The sequence below is a fragment of the Diprion similis genome, chromosome 3, assembly GCF_021155765.1.
Source record: "Diprion similis isolate iyDipSimi1 chromosome 3, iyDipSimi1.1, whole genome shotgun sequence".
NCBI lineage: Eukaryota > Metazoa > Arthropoda > Insecta > Hymenoptera > Diprionidae > Diprion > Diprion similis.
In genome coordinates, this window is record NC_060107.1 from 16885947 (window position 1) to 16909265 (window position 23319).

At 35.5% G+C, this 23319-nt stretch overlaps 3 protein-coding genes and 1 long non-coding RNA gene across 5 annotated transcripts in view; 1 reads left to right on the forward strand and 3 right to left on the reverse strand.

Annotated features, from left to right (window-relative positions):
- On the forward strand, positions 1-8652 carry LOC124404098 (serine/threonine-protein kinase grp). Its single transcript, XM_046877969.1, has 8 exons — positions 1-225; positions 424-550; positions 3869-4092; positions 5484-5804; positions 5958-6158; positions 7006-7253; positions 7816-7947; positions 8128-8652. Exons 2-8 carry the CDS (start codon positions 489-491, stop codon positions 8356-8358), a joined length of 1419 nt encoding a protein of 472 aa, XP_046733925.1. The 5' UTR covers positions 1-225; positions 424-488; the 3' UTR covers positions 8359-8652.
- On the reverse strand, positions 7868-12552 carry LOC124404102 (nuclear inhibitor of protein phosphatase 1). Of its 2 annotated transcripts, XM_046877974.1 has the most exons (6): positions 12380-12552; positions 12166-12226; positions 11733-11886; positions 10801-11021; positions 10330-10533; positions 7868-9738 (listed from the first exon to the last, which is right to left on the reverse strand). In XM_046877974.1, exons 1-6 carry the CDS (start codon positions 12406-12408, stop codon positions 9364-9366), a joined length of 1044 nt encoding a protein of 347 aa, XP_046733930.1. In that variant the 5' UTR covers positions 12409-12552; the 3' UTR covers positions 7868-9363. The 2 variants fall into 2 exon arrangements, with proteins under 2 accessions (XP_046733930.1, XP_046733931.1); XM_046877975.1 differs by lacking the exon at positions 12166-12226 and having other exon boundaries at positions 12380-12551.
- LOC124404107 overlaps positions 7868-23319 on the reverse strand; it is a 20432-nt gene continuing 4980 nt past the window's right edge. The window contains exons 2-3 of the long non-coding RNA XR_006928982.1: positions 19711-19714; positions 7868-8654 (exon numbers count right to left, since the gene is read on the reverse strand). This is a non-coding gene — a long non-coding RNA (uncharacterized LOC124404107). The remainder of the gene's footprint in view (positions 8655-19710; positions 19715-23319) is intronic.
- On the reverse strand, positions 15171-19133 carry LOC124404101 (N(4)-(Beta-N-acetylglucosaminyl)-L-asparaginase). The gene is made up of 5 exons (XM_046877973.1): positions 18808-19133; positions 18021-18177; positions 16872-17097; positions 16432-16739; positions 15171-15575 (listed from the first exon to the last, which is right to left on the reverse strand). Exons 1-5 carry the CDS (start codon positions 18941-18943, stop codon positions 15344-15346), a joined length of 1059 nt encoding a protein of 352 aa, XP_046733929.1. The 5' UTR covers positions 18944-19133; the 3' UTR covers positions 15171-15343.

Here is a 23319-nt window from a genome sequence, read left to right on the forward strand (position 1 = left end):
CGGTTCGGCAGCCATATTAAACTTTCTACCGTCAGTTTCTGTTCTATGCTTCCCTTCGTCGTGAAAGGAGCAATGGATTCGCCGTTTTGCAATCGATTTCCTCGCTATTGGTGTTAAAATATGATATATTCACAAACTCATAGCGCCGTTTTACTGCCGCTAACACCATAATCGCCTGTAATTACGGGAATGTAAAATTTCGGCTCGAAGATCGACTCACTAACGGTTTAACCAGCTTATTTTATCACCGTTACCACGTGTTTTCTCAGTTTCTGTCACAATTTAGAAGCTTGAAGTGAACTTTTCGTAATAGCTGGTCCCTTTTTATCGGCATCAGCGTCACCTCTGCAGATTCTTACCCATCCAAGACCGTCCTCGTCGTTCGTTCTACAACTGCGATCACAAAGAAATCTCATTCGGCAGGGTTGGAAATGAGAACAATATTGATTCTTTGTCTGTAACGAAGAAACAGGAATGCGAGAAACACGATGTCGGACTTCGTGGAAGGTTGGACTTTAGGACACACTTTGGGGGAGGGGGCTTACGGCGAGTGAGTATTCATCATTATTTTCCCTCGTTAATCACTGCTTAGGCTTTTATTATCACGCTGTTACATCCCGCCTCCTTCATCCGTTTTAAATCATATCGCATTTAGCATTTGGAAGACATCTCACATATTTTAAGGACGAATGGACATTATTGGAATCGAAATCGAGACGGGAGAAAAAAACCACTCTAAACATCTCTAGTGTTATTTGTGCCAATGATGGTAAACAGGTATCAAACATCATCCATACGACGTGATAAATATGATTCTGAGTAAATACAAATGCCACAAGCCAAGATATATCAACGATTTGAGGAAAATTTTTATTATTATCACGTTCAGTGATACTCTGATCTTTTTCTGAAACTGAGATCAGTTGAATTCGATCCAAATTGCTTAAAGTCAAAATAATGGAAACTACTATGGAGATCTACTGAAAATCACCATGAAATCACTCAAAATTGTTTGAAATCATTTAAAATCATCAGCTCTATATTACTTGAAATCCTTAAAAACCATACAAAATGTTCTTGAAATTGCTTTGAAGTCATCCAATTCACACCCAGATCTCCGCAATGAATACTCACTTGAATGTATTGAATTATGATCTTTCGCAAAGAGATGCAAGATTTTATTTTCCATCTTTTTCACTTCAACCTTAGCTTCTGCACATATTCATTGTATCTTATCATTACTGTAAGTTTTCTTATAGACAATTGGTGAGTTTGTAACGACGTAACATTCTTTATAATTATTAATAAATTATGCGTAAATTATGATCGCAAACTTCTTAGCAAGGGTAGAGTATAGTGAATATGTGCATAATCTGAGGTAAAAAAAAAAAATAAAAAAAAAAAATTAGAAATAGAAAAAAAATTTATTGGAAGGGATATTTCCAAGAAAAAAATCATCTGTCTCCCTTGAAATCCTTCAAGTTTTGAATAAAACATTTTTCTTGCATCTCTTCTCAAGAATTCATTTTATTTACATGTAATACTTACACAAAACTAAATCCAAAAGCATTATATGTAAAACGAAGGAATTAACTACGTATTCTTGCCGAAACATGGAGTGGAGGAAAAATGTAAAGGGATTTCAGACAGAAGGTTCACAACATCAAAAATATTTGCAAACCTGAAAGCTTATTTTAGAAATCCAAAATTTAGAATGCTCAGGTATAAAGAAGTGAAATGTAGACAGGTAACTTACATACAAAACCAAAATATCGGATTGTTATAATTTTGAGGATTCTACCTATGTTTTGGCTTCTTATATTCGTCTTCCAAAACCAATTTTGACGGTTCAATATTTCAGCTTTCTGTACTTTAACCTTTCAACATTTTGACTCTTCTGTAATTCCACTTTCTACCTCTTCAAATTCTGTGACACACTTTTGGCATATTTGAAAATTTGATATTGTGACGTCTATTCTATGAGCTTTTTCATTTTTGACCCCCCCCCCCCCCCCCCCCCATAGTCATAAAATTACTTGAAAATAAAATGCAATGGATGGAATGAAAAATTATTTAAAAAATGAAAGATGTGAAATTGCATGAAAACTCATCACATCCTGTTGAAACACATTTTTGATACGTAAACATATCTGAAATTCCTTCCCTACAGGCCAAAATAGAAATCACTGTATTCATTATGAAATCATTTTGAAATCAACATGAAACGCCATGAATTATAAGGTTCAAGTTCGTAATGTTATCTTAAAGATGCGTGTTTAGGCAAAGTCGTAACTTCACACATCAGGATTGTTTGAAATTTAATAGACCACAATAAACAAAACACATCCATATTTTGAAAAGCCAGCTCATTGAAAGTCATTCTAAAATTGAACAATAATGAAGTTTTTCCTGATGTTTCGTTACAATAATGTTACTAAATTCAACTCCGTCATGAATTCATGTGAAATCGATGTGAAATCAATTCAAAATGGAAGATTTCTGAAATGTTTTTTTTTTATATAATTCTTGGCAATCATGTTAACAAGCAAAATGAGCACAAAACATCAGAATTAAATAAAAAACACTGGAGTTTAATCATTTGAACATTTAATTATAAAAACCTTTTCTCAAATTGTCGATATATGGAATTGTGTGAACCAAAATCCATCAGATTCATTTCTATTACATAGTACAGATGTTGTTTAATTTGTGTTTACCATAATTTGCAAATTTTTTTAAACAGGTCTTCCTCTCCTCACTTTCTATTTATATGGTGCATATTGCTATCGATTTACATTACTTATTTTATCCGTCACAGTCTCAATTTTGTATTACACATCATGTGACAAATATAAATTTCTGGTTAAATTGCATCTTTCAACATTTTTCTCCGAGTCATTGGGAATTACAAAGTGCAGAGTCCAAATGGACTTGAATAAACGTTTCATGATATTTTTTCTCGCCTTCATTTTAATCAAGATATATAATATTGCTTCAAATTTTCTATGCAATTCAATTGTATCGTTCTAAAGATTTGGTCAACTCAAGGCTCTGTCCTTTGGGCTCAATTATTTGTTGGTATAGATTTGATTAGATTTCATTTGATTAGAATATATTCTTCCTTCCAAATCATCGGTTCCCTTCGGAATATCTGAGAAATTATTCTCCATATGCCTGGATCATGAAATATGCTGATTCATTTACTTTAGAGTCTGCATTATGAATATTAAGACTGCCGTATCAACGTCATAATAAAAACTTGACAATTATTTCCAGTTTGTTCTTGAGTTTGTTTTCTTTTTCTCTTGAAACTGCCTCAAAACATAAACACATATATTACAATTTTTCTATGAAACTTAGAACAAGTTGAGAAATTTTCCTGGTAACATCTAAATTTCAAAACGTATTTAGCTAAGAAACAAAGCCTCGCACTTATTTTATTCTCGAAAGAGTGAAAAGGACTAAATTTCAATTGCGCGATGATGTTATTTTCTTTACAGGAAGTTTTATACGGTAATGAATCTCAATCCAGTTAATAACCAAGAGCTAAATGACACCAGTGAGAAAGTACTTCATACAATGAACTATGTCGTCTTGAAAACATTCTTTGTCTTCAAAATGAAAGAAAACTTATTCCCAATGCAAATTCAAACGACGTTCAATTACATTTACATCCAAATGTGTAGAACAAGATTCAAGAACCCACTTCGGTTCATTGTGTGTTTAACATACCACGTAACTCGATCTTTTTTCACTAAACAATTCTGCAGATTATTAAAATTGTTTTGTACGGTATTGCGAAGGTTTTTCCTAATGCCATCTGGAAAATATTCCGTGTTCAAAGTTTTTTTTTTTCCAATCTTTCTAGGGTAAAATTGGTGATCAACAGAGCATCGGGAGAAGCTGTAGCGATGAAAATGATCGACTTAGCAAAGCACCCAGATGCTCGACAGAATGTTCGCAAGGAAACTACCATCCATCGAATGCTATCAAATCCCCATATTATTCATTATTTTGGACAACGTAGCGAACCCGCCATGGAATATATATTCCTAGAATACGCAGCTGGAGGAGAACTATTTGACCGCATCGGTAACACATTATATCTGTTATTTACATGCAAAACTTTTCAAATTGCTTTTTATAGCTCGTTTACTGTAAAAAGTGAACAATTGTATTTCTATTTATAAAGTCGGTGATTGTTGGTCAGAAAAGAACTTGCAAAATTGTAAGAAAATTTAGCAAAATATCATTAAACTTCGGTAAATACATTTGTGCGAGTGAAAAATTAGTATAATACATTTTTGAAATTACGGAATATCATTTTTCAACACTCAATTAGCAGAGGATTTTGCCTTTTTGAATTCTAGTTATGAAATATACAAAGAAAACATACATTAGATAAAACTAATGAAAAAAAGTTTTTTTTAAACTCTATGACAATGGATTTAAGAAAATATAAGGTTAAACTTTGTAACTTCTTAACATCACAAAACATTGGAACAAAACATCCTTCTTTCGCTATTTCATAGTGACATTAATGTCGTTAAGTTTTTAAAATATGAGTATCTATTGCTTTATTATGGTTTGCTGTATTTTTCACACGTGTCAGAGTAGCGGCAGATCGAAAAACCAGGAATAGTCGGGGAATTATATTGTTCCACTGGAAAAAATGTACTTTTTTTTAGAAACACCAACTGTGCTTCACAAAAATTGAGCCAAACTTGCGGTTGGAAATAGTATTGTTTAGTTTTTATATCTCCCCCTGATGTACAATTTAATGTGTCGTTAGCTGTAAAAGTCGATCAATATTTTTCCAAATTTGGTGGCAAAACGTGAGGGAATATTGAAATTTCTGCTGGAAACAGTCGGGTAAATTTATTTTAACAAATTTTTGGCTACCCTGTGTGTTTACATTTCTAAAATTGCGAAATACCGATATTTTTCGAAACATTCATCATTATAATAACATTACTAACTTCAGTCTTATGTTTATTCATTAGGAGGGGGGATTACTATTTTGCAAGTTTGTAGTGGCTTCGATGTAATTGAGTTTTCAAAATATGAATACGCGTTGCCTTATTATGATTTACTAAATTTCAGACATTCCTGCAATTGTGAAATAACGATTTTGCAAAACTTTAATCATTACAATAACGTAGAAAGGGGGGAGTGGCCCCCGCGCGGATTGATCTGAAATTTTGGCGAGAAGTTACCTCTGACGTGTAATGAGTTCACCCCAAATTTCAACCTTGTAGCTACACTGGAATGGGAAATAAAAATACAAGTAGCCGTTTCAGATGATCCAGCTTTTTTCCGGCTTTAAGGGACTGATTTTCTTGAAAAAAATATATGTCATTTTAGATCAATCCGCGCGAGGGTCGCTCCCACGTTCTCACCCGGCTACGGCCTTTAGCTTTATGTTTCAGTCTCGTTATTTTCACATTAATTTTCTGTGTATACTTTTAATTTTGTTGATACAGAACCGGACATAGGAATGCCAATGTGGGAAGCTCAGAAGTACTTTAAACAATTGATATCTGCAGTTGAATACCTGCACAGCAGAGGAGTGGCGCACAGAGACCTGAAACCAGAGAACCTGCTTCTCGATGATAATGACAATCTGAAAGTAACAGATTTTGGTATGGCAACGGTATATAGATTGAATGGGAAAGAACGCTGCTTGGACAAGAGATGCGGAACTTTGCCTTACGTCGCTCCTGAAGTACTAGATCGGCCGTATCATGCAGAACCGGCGGATATCTGGTCTTGCGGAATTATCCTTGTTGCGATGTTAGCCGGAGGTAAATTTACGAATTATGAAAAATGCAACTAATAGTTTCGGGAGGAAAATGTTTTTCGAACTACACCCTCACCGTTTCTCTCTATTATCGTATATATTTCTAATGTTTGACTTACATTCCTTAGTTTCTAAATGGTCCGTATATGAAATATAGAACTGCCATGGGATCAGCCCTTGGCAGAGTGTCCTGAATATATAGCGTGGAAGGAGGGAAAACTTACGCTTACGCCTTGGAGTAAACTGGACAATACTTCACTTTCCCTAGCCAAAAAAGTTCTCCGTCATTTACCGTCGACAAGGTTTACTTTGAAACAAATCAAGGAACATCATTGGATGCTCGCTAAACACCACGAAGGTGAGAAAGACTGTAATTCATTAATTGTCAAAGTTATAAAAGTTTATTCATAAGTGATTTGAATACAATATTACTCGTATGACTTTACATTGACTGGATTTGAAGAAAGCGGCAGAAAAACTAATCCGGTGTTTCCTCAGTCAGGTACTGAGTGACTCTGAGTAAATATTCGATACTCAAAGCAACTCGGTACCCAACTATGTGAACACTTTATACTTCGGCCTATAGAGCTGCTCGTTGTTAATCGTTGACTCTTGTGCACAAAGTAAGTAGCTCACAATGCCTGGAATTAAGTATTCGTTTAATTTAGACTTGTTACTACATATTTATAAACATTGTTAAATAACTGAAGACACCTGTGTAATGACTCTGACTGATGTATTTTTTGCTCGCATCAATCGTCGTTTGTTTTTTCAGTGAGTAGTGATACCATGAAGGAAGATTTCAAATAGCTATTGCCTTTTCTTTGGTGATACAGCTGTATGATTTCAATTAAAGATCATAAAGCTAGATTACCAAAGCAAAGAACATGGCTTACTCAACCCATTCCTTGGATTATCCGCCATCACGTTGATCTGCACAATTCAGAAAAAGAAAATCGAATTTCTGTTGTCCTGTCTTTGGTTATCTAGCTGTATGACTTTTCTACTTCATAAAGCTAGAATACCGAAGTCAGGACGATAGCTGATATCGTCTAATTGTCCTCCTCTCAAGTCCGAAGCTAAACATTCTGACTTATTCGCTAAATTATTTACACAGAGATCAAATTACCATTATTTTTATTGTTAATAAATTGGAGATACTTTGAGAATGACACAATTCAAAACAATTTACATATCGATTGTAGATGGGAAATCAGTGGGAAGTGACGTGGTGGATGGAAATATACCAAAGCGACTGTGTTCTGCGAATGGCGACGACGTGTCCAGATTCTGTTTGTCGCAACCTGAGATGCACGGTATTGAAATAAACAATACAGAGCGTATGAAGTTTGAACAAAGGCCAGGATTTTCTTTCTCCCAGCCTACAGATGTAGAGGATTTATTACTATGCACCCCGTTACAAGCCACTCAACATACGCAGAGCACGAGTCAGGTAAGAAAGTCCACAAAATGGTTCATTTTATAGTTGTAGAAAAGCAATAATTTGCGAAAACCATCCTCCAAAGTGGCCATTAAATCTCTATCTCGAAATTCCCTGACTTTTCCAGGTTTTCTACACAAAAATCTTATAGTTTAACGAGGCCAATTCGGATCGGTTATAGCTAATTGAAAAAAATGTGTAGTTTCGAAATGATTTTTTTTTTTTTCTTTTTTATGAAAGTACTGTCACTTGGGACACACTGTCCCATCCAGTCGACGCGTACGATCGTTTGTAAGGCAATATATAGGAATATTCAAAGTTTGAAGAGAACCTTTCGGCGATGGTAAAAGAAATTTGCATTTGATATAATTTATCTAAAGCTTAAAAAAAATTGTGAGACGTATTTGAATGAAAAAAAACATAGTAAACGGTTTCCTGGCTTCCCGCAAAAACTCCTGACATTTCCCTGATTTTTCCAAAATTTCATGACATTTCCAGATTTTCTAGAATTCTCTGACCAGTGGCCACCCTGATATTCTTTGAACTAATTGAAATTTGTTTCTTTTTTTGACAGAACACCTTCCAAAAATTAGCACGCCGCATGACTAGATTTTTCGTAAAAATGGACGGTGACAGCTTTGCAAAGAAGTTGTTATCTGTTTTGGAAAAGGAAGGATACACATGTCGCGTCAGCGAAGTTGGTGTTGTAAGTTATTTCACTACTCTAAACAAACAAATTTTTTGGCAACTTCAGTTAAGTTTGAGATAGAACTCGATAGTTACTCTGATCATAGATTACCTACAAATTCTAAAAAATATCATTGTAAGAACTTTTTGTCACGAGAACAATTGAAATTTTGCTAATAATATCACATTCTTCTTTCAGATCACAGTTACAACTGTTGATAGACGGAAAATGCCTCTTGTTTTCAAAGCAAACATCGTTGATATGGATGGGAAAACACTCGTAGATTTTAGATTGTCCAAAGGATGCGGTATCGAGTTCAAGCGAAGATTTGTCAAGATCAAATCTGATCTTAGAGACTTTGTTTCCAAAAGTACTGTTTCATGGCCTATTGAGATTGCCACTCACGACAATGTGTCACAATCATGCTAGATTGACAAACTAATTTTAAATCACCAACATTCAATAATGTACATTCTATTTTTCTACTGAATTTGAACTTTTATATTATACTCTCGATTATTTGGGACTGGAATTCAACTAGGGTTTGTAAAATTTAAAATCTACACAACAGCTTTATGGCATAATGAATTAAAGTTGATTTCTGACTAGGTTTATCGAATGAAAGACAAAACAATCGTTACTGTTTTTATACACTTAAACATTTAACAATAGATGTAAAAAATTTATATTGAACACTTTGATGAATATACTGTTGAACGATGACACTTGATTGTGAATTTACCTTTTACTTGTTACTTCAATATATTATTATAAATTCAATACTTTGCTCCTTGACACTGAATTTCATAGTAAGAGCAAAATAGATCATACATATATTGTATCATAAAATGTATACCTCTCATTAATTTGTGAAATATATTTACTTGTAATGGGAAAATTTGTACTATTTCGACAATCGTTTACCTCCGGAAGGTCGAACGAGGATTTCACCACCAAATATTACGCTAGATTTGATTACTCTAAGTAAGTCCGTTTAAAGACGAGTGGGATTTAAAATTGTCAACAGATCAATTTCTTTTATTACTTTATTTACACATTTCACTTCACTGACGACGATACAATCATGGCTTATACTTGAATGGGAAATTTTTGTTGAAAACTTGGACGATACCACGCAATTAAACTTCATCGGGTAAATAGTTCACGAATTTAATCTATATTCTTAAGATAGCTATTTCAGATTGGTGACAGCAGTGTTCATTTAGACTATTAGTTTCTATACTGTAAAGGTATCCAGATCTATAGAGTTCACAATCGTACATTAATTGTTGCGAATTACTTAGTCGTATGTATGTTTTAGAAAAATATAATTTCGAATTAGTCGCATTATCCCATTGAGAAAGTCTTTTGGACACAGGTGATTAAATCGTTCATAACCACTGATCTGAGATAGCTGAATTCCGAAGTCTACAATTACACCAAAAGAGTGGGCATCGGTTTTTTCCCGGGCCAAGCTTCCTTCGCGTATTTTTTTTTCTTAGGCTCTAATGAATGTGGCTCCGAAGATCCTGATATATCTGGAATGTGGGGCACCTCCGTTTGCATTTGGTGCGGCGCCATTTCTACTTCGGGGGCCGGGTTTGGTAAAGCTATACCTAGGCGAGACGTCAGTGATGTCAGTGCTGTAGAAAACGGGTTACTCGACATCGACGAATGTGCGTTAGAGAACTGTTCCGGAGGTAGATCGTGGTAGAGTTGTGGCATTACAGAACTTGGCTGAAGATGCTTCATCATATGATGATGATTTTCCTCCGATAACGATATAAGGCCGCCCTCCATGCGCATTCGCTAAAAGAAGAAATTATTAACAAATACTAATTAGTCACGACGGCAATGAATTGAAAAGGCTGTTTGATCGGTCAATCGAAAAAACGAATAATTGTAAGGGTCAATGATTCAATTAATCAAAGTTTGATTAATTGCGCTACGCTAGTTACTACTATTTTCTATTCAACCTTTTGTTCCTTTAGTTCAATTTATAGTGTGTAAGGATTAGAAAATCATAAACATTACTCGTTAAGAGAAAAAATGAATTTTTTAAAATTCTTATAGATTTCGCTGAACTTAACTCAACTAAAGGAAAGAATAGAAAAAAACAAACGAAATCATTGGTAAAAGCAAGGCTATTGTAAGAACTTTCATTGAAGTTCGAGGCATCCAGTGCAAGCATTACGTTCCTGGTTAAAAAGAGATGGATATTGCCTGCAACTACCTCCATTTCTCTTGAACTTCCACAACACAATTTTAGAGCCATATGCACAGTCCATGCTCTGTGTCTACGATCGTACTAACGTAAAGAGAAATTTGTAGATATCTCGGCTTTTTTTTTTTTATTGGTCGTTGGGAACTTTGGAAGTGACACCGAGGAGATTGACTTACTTTACTGGGAACAACAGTCGTTTGTACAAGGTTTCGGAATCTCCCAACAGATGGATCCACATCTTCAGGATTAATAACTTCCTCGTCGTCGTTGAATGTGATGCCTTTCTTTTTTCTCTTTCTCGTCGCCTTATGAACATCATCATCCGTTATCCCCAACATTGAGATGCGTCTGTTGTGGGCTGTATTAAATTCCGTCAAATTCTGCAGGAGTGAATTTTGAATTAGAAGCATGCTTAGTTGCGACTTTCAGCTGCATTTTGTGAACCATAACTTTAAATACTGTATTGGTTCAGACACTGAAATAGTTTTATAAATAGTACGTAGACCTATAATTGATTATGATATAACCAAAGTTCAAAATACATTAGTTAAACAGCAAAATAATTTTTCAATTGCTTTAAATAACATAGAAATAATACAAACTTCATGTTCACTGTTGATTAAAGATTATTATTTCGTATATCTTACATCAAGCTCAGTCTCTGTCTCAGGCAGTCCAAGTAAGCCACCCGCATCATTATCTTCAGAAGATTTTTCTAATTCTTCAATTATCGGTCTTGTGCCGGACTGCGGTCTCTCTCGAATAATGTAGTATCTTGTCGATGCACCAAAATGAAAGGTACTGTCGATGGGTAACTGAGTCGGTTTATTGGGATCTAGCCGCATATTTCCAATGTAAGTTCCATGTGCTGCAATTAAAAATTGTTAAGGCAAATTAAAAAAGTAAAAGGTGAAGGTGGTTGGTAAACCAAAAATATATACTTTTCATTAATTTTATCATGTGATAGTCAGTCATACGTTGAATATCTATCGAATTATTGTATTAAAAAACTACAAAGATTTCTTTAGAAATACAAAAATAGAAAATGCTGCAATTGTAAACAAAAGCTTGGATATCGATGCTTTGTTTCAAATAGCTGCAAAATAATTAAAAGTGTGGTAGATTCATGTTCACTCTACAATGGCTTATTTCACTAGAACATTTTTCTAAGACTTTCACAAATTCATAGAAATACTTGTTTTTTAAATCACAGTGGCATCGTTAAACATTTAACTTTACAAAATTGCGCAGATATTAATTGTGATCAACAAATGACAATATTGAATAGACTACTGAAAGAAAAAAAAGGAAGTAGTCCTCTCAAGTACCATCGTAGAGTGAAATTGAACCTGATAGATTTTTTACTATTCTGAAGTTACTCTAAATGAAGCATTGATATTGAGGATTTTCAATTTTTACATTTTTAAAGAAACTTTTGTAGTTTCTGAATATAATAGTTTAATATAGTCGTCATGTACGACTATCTCATGATAAAATTACCAAAAATGATGAATTTTAGACAATCTAAGTACTGAAATTATCAATATACGAAATAATTAATGCCATATGTGCTACTCACTGCTACCAAGATCAACTAGAAACGCTCTGTTCAGATGCTTGTGGTAAACCAACGCTGCATGAACTCGCGAACACGAAGCGTGATCAATACAGAAGTCATTCATTTGTTGGTTGCGGCCGAATAAATAGCACTTCTTTTCGTCCACCATCAATTTCTGGGAAGAGTAATTCATTTATAGAGGGATTGATGTTGTAGTGACTCGAAGAGTCTCAAATGGCATAAGTGATATCGTGAATACGATAGCTGAAAACCATAAGAGTGAAAAAATCTTGTTGCGGGAAGAACTAATATTTTTATGGTAATGAACCAACGTTATTGTAAACAAAACCATTTTTGAGTTTGCCGCTTTCTTTGAAAATGTGAGAATCGAAACTTCTCGAGAGGTGAAAAACTGACACACTAAATTCTTCTTGTAGGGGAATAATGATATTACCTGGATTAATTTATCATCTTTTAATACATCCAAATGCAAACCAACCGGAGGTTTGCCAGCCCTGAAAACATAACCTGTTTACAATGATTGTCATTCTGGTGTTTTGGGTTGGAATAAGAAGCTTGTTATGAGAAATATTTTTTGTCAAACTATTCGTGATTCGGATATTGTTGTATGAATTACTATAACGTAATAATTTCTCGTAATAACATACCAGCTAGGTACTTCGTAATGATTCGCCATTATCTGTCATTTAGTTTGCGTACTTTTATTAAAACATCTATAACCTCAGTCTTGCTACCAATTTAGTAACCATTCTTAATTTCAAAGGAGATAGATCGAACTTCTAACAAAAAAATTTCAGGAAACAAACACGGGCTACGTCGATTGCAGATTTTTAACTCGACATTAAAAATAGCTCGGCTACTGAGAGCGAATTAATCGAAAACAGTTAATCAGCACCTTATATGTGAAGTTGGTCTGATTGTGAAACCTTCGAATTAACAAGAAATTTTATAACAAAATTTGCTCTCGAATTGGTCTTAATTGCTCTCTATTTTTTATTATTTGCTTCCGGACAGTTTTAGAGAAAATGGAAATAAAAACAAAAATTCATTTCCGGGAGCGACTGGATCACAAATCATGGATTTTCCGAAAAACACTTGTACCGAGTAATGCTCTTTAATTTCTCCCAAGTACTCCGTGAGTTTTACTATTTGCTTCCACATGGTTTTCGAGAAAAACGAAAACAAACGTTTCGGGTACTTGAGGACCAGCAAAATGGCGCCAAATTCAAACGAATGTTTGAAAAAACTACGGAATAGGATAAACCTGAACTGCTCTTTACTTGCTCCCGAATGTTCCATTATTTTTGTAAATCGCTTATTCATAGTTTTCAGATAAATCAGAAAAAATCGAGGAAGGAGTTTTCGTGAGGCGTAGTATGGTCAAATACGATTTGACAGGTAGCTCAGAAGAATAAAGATGTGAAAAATCTGACAAATGCCACTGATTGCTCGCGTATTGTTAGTAATTACTCTGCAAATTCCGTAATTTACTTCCTCATAGTTTTTGAGAAAACTGTCTGCGATTCATTTATTTTATGCTTTAATGTGCTAATTTTATGCGATTCAATTGTATGCGATATAAAAAATGTCAATTTGGTCCGAGTGACAATTGCTCCCAATTGCTCCTGATTAATTATCGAAAAAAACTGAAAAAACCAAAGATCTGTAGGTAAATTTGAAATCTAATCTGAAACAAAAGCCCCTTTCTTCGAGCTCAAAGCCCTTAAGAGAAATGTGTACCAGCCGTCTAAAGAAATCCCTATGTTGTTAGGGAATCACTTTTCTGGCGAACGCTCCCTTTGCTTGGTAATTCCGTCATGTATGGTGAGTGTGTGATCATGTGTAGTGTGAGTTATTTAAGGTCCCGCTCATTTTTACTCCATGCAGATTCAACGTTACAACAATTAATCACTACTGATATAGGGTATTTTGGCATCGTTGGTACACATCTTACTTATGTCCAGTTCAGCGCGAGAGAGAAACTTTTTTGGAGAGAGAAGCTGCACTCTTAAGCACACTATGTATATACTCACACCACGCTCTACCTTCCACAAATAAAAGAATCTTATTCCAAGTTCGGGGGTCAAGTCGCGGCGGATTCGAACTCGCGTATCTGACGAAAAAAAAAAAAAATTATAATTTGGCCGAAGTGCATATCACGTCCAATTACTCCTCGATTCCTTTCAAATAGTCTACCAATTTTTCATGTGCATCTTCTTAGTATTCGAGAAAACTGGGAAAATGACAGGACCTCCTTACATAATGGTTCAGGATCGATCCCAATAAATTACCCCTAAAATCCGGTTATTCTACCTTTGCTCATACCATTATTCTCATTAAGTCACACAATGTTGCCATTTGTTCACCAAAGAATTTAGCCGATTAAGAATGGTGAATCAGCTCCCACCGATATATCAGTCTTCATCGCTATCACTGCTGATCACGGCATTGATCTCCTGTATATCAAAGAGGCCTAAAAGGATGTTAGCCGGTCTTATAATTTTTTATAAGTATCGAGCATTTGATAAATAATAAATGATCGCGGCAATGTGGGAACACTACCTAGCGACACGTTTGCCATTTGGATTACGATGTTTCTAAGCCAACACGTAATTTATAAACTTCTTGCCACTAAAATAGTCCTGTATCAATGTAATAAACTGAAATTAGCAATACTATCCTATTGTTTACATTTATTCGTATTTTTTATGTCTCACAACTACTTTAGCCATGATCACCCATCAATTAAACCCAAAGAATGATTTATGTATGGTTTTTCAACGGAAATTGTGAAATTTTGTCGTCTTAATTTTTTTTCAATATGGCGCGGGTCGAATGTTGAAACCAGAGATGAGTTGAAACGTTTCTTGTTGGAATTTGCAGGGAACGAAGAGTAAAATCATGTCAACATTTTTTTATAATAACAGAAAAGTTGGTACACTCCAAAATGAGATCGTTTTTCAACGAAAAATGTGAATTTTCGTCATTTTTATTTTTTTCAATGTGGCGCGAGTCGAATTTCGAAACTTTTCTTTTTCGAATTTGCAGGGAACGAAGAGTAGAATCATGCAAACAGCAGAAAAATTGATACACTTCAAAATGAATTTTTTAAAGAAAGATTCCATGATTAAAAATAGAGTTCATCGTTTAAAAATTGGAGAATATTCTTCCATGAACGTCAAGATGTTTCAGATTCATTAGAATTTGTTCAGTTTTTTCGGGCGGCTCTTGGTATTTAAAAACTGCGAAAATCGAAAAAACACGTTTTTTCAGAGCAAAGACCTCTCGGAATCAACGTAGGAGGCTATAATTTGACTCAAATTTTTTTTTCAGGTTGGGAACTTTCGAAAAAATCGGCACCACAAAAAACGGTGGGGGCAAATTCACCATTCTTATTCTGCTAGACCCTTTATTATTATCAGATTCCTACAGTACTTACATTACATTACAAATCTTTGCAAACCATCATTTTGAATATTAAAAAATCAGTAATTTATCACAAGCGTTTCAAGTTCAGTAACATTCCATTAATTGTATGTATCACAATAATATTTTTTTTTGGTAGCAAAAGCAGTATTACAAGGCTAATATAGGCATAAAGTATGGTTGAATCAGGTCTCAATACATCGTACGTGATTCAAAGTAGGTTCACCGAGTAAAGGATTACTCGCGTAAAATGGAAATTTTTCCATCCCATTGCAAGCAGCTCCGTACTCGCCATTCTTATTAAGAGCAATAACTCCACCGACAAACTTTGGATAATGCTGAGCTATACGACGAACTGCTGTCTCAGCAGCATGGCTTGGAGACGCTCCGCGGCGCATTTCTTCCACTGCTAAGAAGCTGAAAAACAGAAGTAGTACATTAACCAAGGCACAGATTGAAACTATTACCATTGAATAAAATAATCGAACAACAGAATGAATCGTCTATCATACCTAATTTAATAAAATAATCAAAGAACAGAATAAATTCCATTAAGACAAGGAATCCACCGATTGAATTCAAGTCTGAACAATAACGATAATATTACATGAATCATCTGCAGAAAAAATACAGAAATTTTTCAAGGGAACATATACAGCTCTAAAAAAAATAATATTCAAAAAGCTATTGTGTCAAAGTAAAATGTTTCGATTTAATCAACTCACACTCACCTTTATTACAACAGATTACTGTTACTTTACAATAGCGTTCATCAAGACCAAAACAAGAAAAAGTGTTTGTTGTAACATACTGATTGCATCCTGTACCAAAAACTTCTGAAATGTAGTGGGAGCATTTAACAATCAGGTGATTTTAGAAAAAACTAATAATGTCTGAACAATTTAATTTTCCCACCTATAATTTTTAAGTTTTTTTTATTAGCACGGTTTGGAATAATTTTGAGGAAAAAGAAGTGAATTTCACTTTGAAGTATAGAATTCGGTTCATATTTATAGATATCATGGGTTTGCATGATTTCGGAAGTTTAAGATATATGATGTAGCGGCTATACAACGAGAACGCCTTTTTCTTCTTTTGACTTGTGCCCTGTGGGTATACTTAATTGCATGAATCTCTAATTGTGAGGAATTCTATTATAAAATACTAGTAATCTGTGAAATTAAAACTTAGCTAATGAAATATATCATTTTGAAACAGTGTATATAAAAATCTTTTGAATATTATTATCTTTTAACGTGTACGTGTCTCGCACCTGGGAAGAAAGCGCATCATAACATCTCCGTCTCCTGTGCCAGCGGCAGCGCCAACTTCCTGATCAGCATAACAACCAGCCCCTGGAATCGGAGAGTCTCCGATACGCCCAGGAATTTTGTTTTTTGCTCCATTTGTAGATGTACCAGCAGCAATGTGTCCATTGATATCAATTGCGATCATACCAATGGTGTCATGGTTACTTTCGTCAATAGCTTTATTCGACCTTTTCGGCTGGCTGCTGCTTCTAATTTCATTTGATGTTAGCTTGTATGGGCCACAAGAGTGTTTGGGATTTGGTGAAACATTCTGAAATGAAATGGAAGTCATTTTTTGAGTATTGATGTTAGATTTAATAGAAAAATACTGCATTGTTATTGCCTTTTCTCAAATTGTGTAATACCGCATTATTATAATTACTTAATAGCTCTTTCAACAAACCTTCCAAAAGTTTGGCTGACAATTGTTGGCCTTCCATTTCAGCCACATATTCTTAGACTCAGGCGTTTGAAGATCTTCTTCAATGAAGCCCATTTTGACTGCAAAGTCAGTGGCCAGTTTACCCGATAATAAAGTATGTTCTGTGTGATCTAGAACCTTACGAGCGACTGAAATAGCATTCTTTATTCTTCGTAAGCTGCCAACTGCACCAACATCCATTTTGACGCTACAAGCAGACAAGTGGAAGACTGAGGTTACGAGAGCCAAATTTTGCTGATTTAAGAGAATGCTATACTCAATCTTTACCGTCAGAGTAAAATTTCACTCTTTTTGACAATTATCAAAATCTACACATCACTAATGCTAAAATGCCGCAGTCATCATAATTCTACATCTCTAATCCCAAACAAAAATATAGAAATACAAATTTTAGATGTCTAGCGAGAATAAGGTCTACAATAAGTGGTAATTCGATTACAGGAATACATTTTTTGGCATTGCTATTGCTCAAAACAAAGTTTGTTTTGAGCTTTGTATTAGATATTGCATTTAGAATTGCGCTGACTATTGTATTTTCAAATAAATGGTGTGTAGGCTTTGACAGTAGTCAAAATAACTGACATTTAATGCAGTCGGTACAGACTGAGGATAGCATCCTCTAAGGGATGAATGTGCTGTACTATCTCAGTCAAAAGTTGGAAAAAGAGAAAAATCGTTTAAAAAATCTTCCTAGCATCCTCTTTTTTCCAAATATGGTACGACAAACGTTCATTAACATTCTCATTTACATATTATAACCGTACTCTAAATTAAGATATATTTAGTATTTTCGACATAATCTGTGGGGAAACTGATCAGTGAGCAAAATGAACGGAAAATCTTTAGAATCAATTCACAAACACTAGAGTTTAACCATTTTAAACATTCAAATAGTAAAACCTTTTCTCGAATTGTTGATATCTTAACGAGTGTTATTCAAATTTGATTAGAATTATTTTAATTACATAGTAAGGATGTAGTTTTATTTATATTCGTATTTCAGATAGTTATTTCTCTTTTTTTCGAATTTTTGATTTAGATTTTCCTTTGTTCTGAAATTAATAAATAATATGCTAATGATCAATATTCATAGGATAATATCATGATCACCCATCCATTATCATTGCATCCAATGTTGTCTCGCCCATCTCATCAGGACTCCCACCAAATCCAACTGTCGTTCGGCATTGAAGCTGTTCGCACAAGCTGCATGCTAATTCTATAGCGTCCAGCGAACTACGTTTTTTTACATACAGAATATTCCACGCTAAAAATAAATTGAGATCATGGTTATTTCAGTGATATATTTCTCCTTATAAGAGTATAAAGAACAAACACTGGGAAAGTCGTGCTTATCGTTTGTTGAGACGCAACGCATGATAGTGATACTGCATTGTAGGATAAATATTATTTGAATGTATTTTATCATTGCAATTACAATTATTGTCACCAACAAATCAACAAAGCAGATGTTTGTTCGTTAGAGATGTTTAGTAAACTTCTGACTCGTATGGAATTTCTCAAAAAAGCATAGAAACTAACTTAAAACTGATGAATTAGAATAATGTGAAGATAAATAATTAGAATGCCAACTATTTACATCCATCTATAACACAAACACGTTTACATTTGTCAAGATAAACACAAAAGGTAAAATTTCATCATACAATCCATAAAAATTGAAACATATCTCCATGAAAGGCTGAAAAAAGCTTGGATTCTTACAAAGTATGAAAAAAATTTGAACGATACCAGAAGAAGTCACAGATATGAGTTGAAATCCAGGGTACTATTTCACTATTTCAAGTAAAGTTTTATTCGGAAACAATTAGAAGCGAATAACGCCTAATAGAAAGAAAAATTCAAGTATGAAATGCTTTCATCATTATAGTTGTACCTTTGTCTGTGGCGTTCCAGTAATCCCACGTTGTTACAACTAACGGAGTGGTTTTAGTAAATGTTTGAATCGAATTCTCCAGTAAATGACCTGTAGTTGCTATTATTGTAGGTAGAAACAAAATCGGAAATCTCATTGTGAAAATGTCTCGATTCGATAGTATTTCAAGAAGGAACAGCTGTAATCGTGAATTCGTGTGTAATATTCAATGAGTGCAGATCACTTCTGCAATTACTGTTCTTCCAGCACGAGCAAACATGCTGTGCGGATAAGGATAAACAGAGAATAAACATGATAAATACACGATTGCGATTCAATGACCAGTTCTGATTGGCTACTTGACACCAGTGCTTGACACGCATTTACACATATTCGTTATAAATGTATATCCCGTTCTAAACACGACGTTGTTTATCCAATGAGATAACTGCCGCGCGATCACTGAACTCTATAGAGTTGTCCAAGTTGTTTTTCTTCTTCTTCTCCCCTTGAGGATGTGCCAAAAACTCTATAGAGTTCAGTGCGCGCGATACGTTCAATTTGAATAATCATAGAGATAATAAGAAATAGAAAGGGCAAGACGCGAGGGTTAGCATAGCGGGAAGGTCATGCTAATAAAAAGAGAAAGCAAATCGAGGTATGCCTCCATATCGTAGGGTGAGTATACGTGATGCCGTGGTGTGCAGGAGTGCAGCATCTTTCTCCAAAAAAATTTTTTTGACACAGCGTGCGTCAAATTCGTTTTACTGTACCTGCAGAGCGTGCGGTAAGTGTTACCTTTAGAGCGATCTCTAAAATTGTAATAACAAAGTCTCAGGCACTATGTATTTACCAGATTATACTGTATACAGATTATGGGTTTTATAATCTATGTAAACAAACGCGGCGCTAAGGAGCGAAGACGACGCTCGGATTACTAACGTCGATTACAAGAGGTCATATTAGTTTTTCTTTGTGTATACTGTTTCTGTATATTTATATATGCTGCTGTTTGCTCGATGTGACTGTTCCGATATTTCAGTACTTCCGAAACTGTAATTTCACTTTCAATATGAACAATAATAACAAAGGAAGTTTAAAAATAATTGTATACGCACGGACAGGTTTTGATGATCAATGTGACGCTTATAGTTAATTTTTTTAAATTATTGTTAGTATATTTTTTAGGCCCTGGACCCGCTTTGCGTCCTGACTTTCGACACCCATTATTAGTCTTTGTTTTTCTACTATCAGTGTTATCTAATATCACTTTTATCAGACTTTATCGCAAACTTACCACACTTGTGTCAAAAAATTGTATACATAACTCGTGCGGGCAGCTGACCCTGCACTCGTGTTTCCTGCCACCCATCGTACTCGTGTATATATCACCTACTTCCTGCACTTGTCACGTAATATACTATACCCTCACACTGGGCTGAACTTAAGTAAGATGTGTACCAATGGCACCAAAATACCCTAGATCGGTGGTGATTGATTGTCGTCACATTGAATCTGCGGGGGAAAAAATATGCGGGATTTTAAATAACTCACATATCACAACTATACATGATGGGATTACTGAGCAGGGTAGCGTTCACGAGAGAAATAATTCCCTAAAAATATAGGGATTTCTTTAGACAATTGGTACACGTCTCACTTACAGGTTTTGACCTCGACGAAAGGGGCGTGTCGTACGAGTTCTAGGCACTCCACGCTCCATATTATGGAGGATAGAGGCATACAATATAGGCAAATCACACCACGGCGTAGAGATATGGAGGACTATGTCCGTGCATAGAAAAAGTGTCCGTAAAGTAGAGCACATATGGGATGGCGTGGCTGTCCGCTAAATGACATTTCGAATCGAGCCATGTTTACAAAAAAATAACTGATAGTACAAGTTTTCCCGGATAACGTGTGTGCTTTTGTACGTGTGAATCTCCCTGGCGAGGATGAAAGAAATTGTGGAACAGAGCAATCAGTGAATATTCAACATGCGGTAGCTCCGATCGGCCATGTTTGTTGTCGCGTGATTTTATTCACTTCATCATTCTTTATTATAAACATTATCAGCGATTTGCCTGAGCAGTGACTGAGATTCACACGTACACTATTATTCAAGCTACGATTTAAAATATTTCCGAGTAATATTCATACTCTCGTTATCGCAGGATTCGTATAGGCGTTTTCACCCAATTTCCCCGCTTCTGACGTCACGAAATATATGTATGACATGCCAGGTCAGCGGGGCCTTAAGTCCCATATGAATGAAGTTATTTGTTCCATTTGTTAAATCTATCGCTAAAAAATTTGAAATTCAGAATTAAAATGTTTAAAGAGTGAAATTTTCAATAAAACTTTTCATATAATCAGAATTAAATCGACGAGCAATCAGAAGCAATTGCCACCTGTATCGAATTGACGATTTTTGTTTCTTCCTACAAATCATACGCCTGCTTTTTTCAGTTTTCTCCATAATTATATAGGCTAGAGAAAATGTTTAAACTGTAAGAATGCTCATAAATGATCAAGCAGCAATAGAAGGACTTGTCACTTAACCGAATTGACATTTTTTGTGTCAGATACAATTTGGTACTCGTCGACATAACCTTCAAGCCAGTGCCCTCTTTTTCCTTAGTTTTCTCGAAAACCATGCGGAAGCAAATGACAAGATCGCGGAGCAATTACAAGCGAATCAGGAGAATTACTAGTAATCATTAAAGTTTCCATATCTTGATTTGTATGCGCTAAAAGTCAAATAGAATTCAATCACACTTCGCCTCGCGAAAATTCATTTTTCGATTTTCCTGATTTATCCGAAAACTATGCAGAAGCAATTTACAAAATTGATGGAATAATTGGTGGAAATTAAGGATAAATTATTCGATAGACGACTTTAACTCCATGATTTTTGAAAATCCGCGAATCACCTCGCCACTCCTGGAAATGCAAATTCCTTTTTTTAAGATACTAGAGGCTCTGCCCCTGCACGCTTTGCGCGCCAACCCCGCTCGCCATGCGCTGTAGTGCGTTCTCATTTGTTTATTTTTTAGGAAAGAACTGTACTTTCTGAGTTTTCACGCACTAACTTTGTCACCTATTGAATAGAGTGAATATTAGGGATTTCCTTATTTAAGGTGTTACTATATCATTTTATATTATTCAAAAGTTCGGCGCTTTACGCCTCACTCATGCGTAGGTTGAACTTATTCTAACTTTTGGGCTGCGACAGTCACCTTCTGTGTTTCGAAAACATCGTCCCGTCTATCTTGACGACGGAAATCATGGCACCCTCCCGTCGACCTGGACCACGAATGCTACGGAGCGGTGGTCTTGGACGACGAAAAGCATTGTCCCTGCGGCCCGTACCACGAATACGCTGGTTCGGTCGACTTGGACCACGAATACTAGGGAGCGCTTGTCCTGGACGACGAAAAACAATGTATCAAAAACGCTAACTTCATGCGTCTCAATCATCCCTGCGATCCTGGTTGCGTCTTCCCTGCGATGCTGGTAGCGTCTAAATTGTTACAATATCTAAACGTTAACTTCAGGCGATGAAATCTTTTTATTACATAGAAATTCTCGAAAACCATGTGGGAACAAATAGTAAAAAAATAGAGAGCAATTAACAGCAATTCGAGAGCCAGTTTTTGGTGTAAACTTTTTCAAATAAATCAAAGGTCGCAGGCCAATTTCACATAGGTGGCGTGTTGTATGCGCTCATCGCTGTGCCGACATCACTTCGGTCGTCCGTCTGTGAGTCGGCGTCGCCGCATGCGTCGTCGGTGAACTGGGAACTGCATCTTTGATGTTATTCGGCCTGTACAGCACGGCCGAACATGTTACAGTATACATGTATATATATCAATTCTCAAGACGTCAGATTCTGTAGTTGCAGCCAAAAAATGGAGCAATTTTGATTTTGATTTTCTAACTATAGGGCTAACGATTTCTCGTTCACCCGATTCGTGAATTTCATATTTTTTGGGCACTTTAATTGTCTCATTATACAATTAGGCGCTGTAAGTGCACCTGTCCCATATTTTCATTGATCTCACGCAGTATAAAACTATGTAAGCGTTGACCGAGGATAGGTAAGTAAGGTGTACTCGATAGAGGACCCACTTTCGTACAAGGTTGCGACTTCCGTCAGTTGACGTTACATTGATGAACCCGTTGATGAAGCTGATAAACGCATAAACAAACGTGGTGGGTCACGTCGTGGTCACGCATCGCGTTTAGTCGTAACGTTTCACGAATTCAATAATAAAATGTTTAATTGTTCGGTTGAAGGCTGTAATAATCGTGGTGGGACTTGCAAACGTCAAAGTATTCGCATTTCCACTATACGTGAACTGCAGAATTTTATGAACGTTTCTTGCGTAACCTTCTGATCTAATTCGGAACATATTAACAGTTTTGAATTAACCGCCTTTTGTGACGTCACTGGCGGAACTTTTCTATTGGTTTGTCCGAAAAGCTGCGCAGTAGCACACTTGACTCCTTACTGTGCTCCTTACACAAACT

Excerpts from the sequence above, each read along its gene's own strand:
- LOC124404101 (XM_046877973.1), bottom strand. The coding sequence starts at position 18,943 with ATGAGATTTCCGATTTTGTTTCTACCTACAATAATAGCAACTACAGGT. Across the intron at positions 17,098-18,020 it reads GATGCAATGATAATGGATGG|CGTCAAAATGGATGTTGGTG; the intron begins GTGATCATGATA and ends GTCTGCTTGTAG. Across the intron at positions 15,576-16,431 it reads ATGATGCGCTTTCTTCCCAG|CTTCTTAGCAGTGGAAGAAA; the intron begins GTGCGAGACACG and ends TCTGTTTTTCAG.
- LOC124404098 (XM_046877969.1), top strand. The coding sequence starts at position 489 with ATGTCGGACTTCGTGGAAGGTTGGACTTTAGGACACACTTTGGGGGAG. Across the intron at positions 7,254-7,815 it reads ATACGCAGAGCACGAGTCAG|AACACCTTCCAAAAATTAGC; the intron begins GTAAGAAAGTCC and ends TTTTTTTGACAG. Across the intron at positions 7,948-8,127 it reads GCGTCAGCGAAGTTGGTGTT|ATCACAGTTACAACTGTTGA; the intron begins GTAAGTTATTTC and ends TTCTTCTTTCAG.
- LOC124404102 (XM_046877974.1), bottom strand. The coding sequence starts at position 12,408 with ATGGCGAATCATTACGAAGTACCTAGCTG. Across the intron at positions 11,887-12,165 it reads AAGATGATAAATTAATCCAG|AAATTGATGGTGGACGAAAA; the intron begins GTAATATCATTA and ends TACTCTTCCCAG. Across the intron at positions 11,022-11,732 it reads TCTAGTTGATCTTGGTAGCA|CACATGGAACTTACATTGGA; the intron begins GTGAGTAGCACA and ends TTTTAATTGCAG.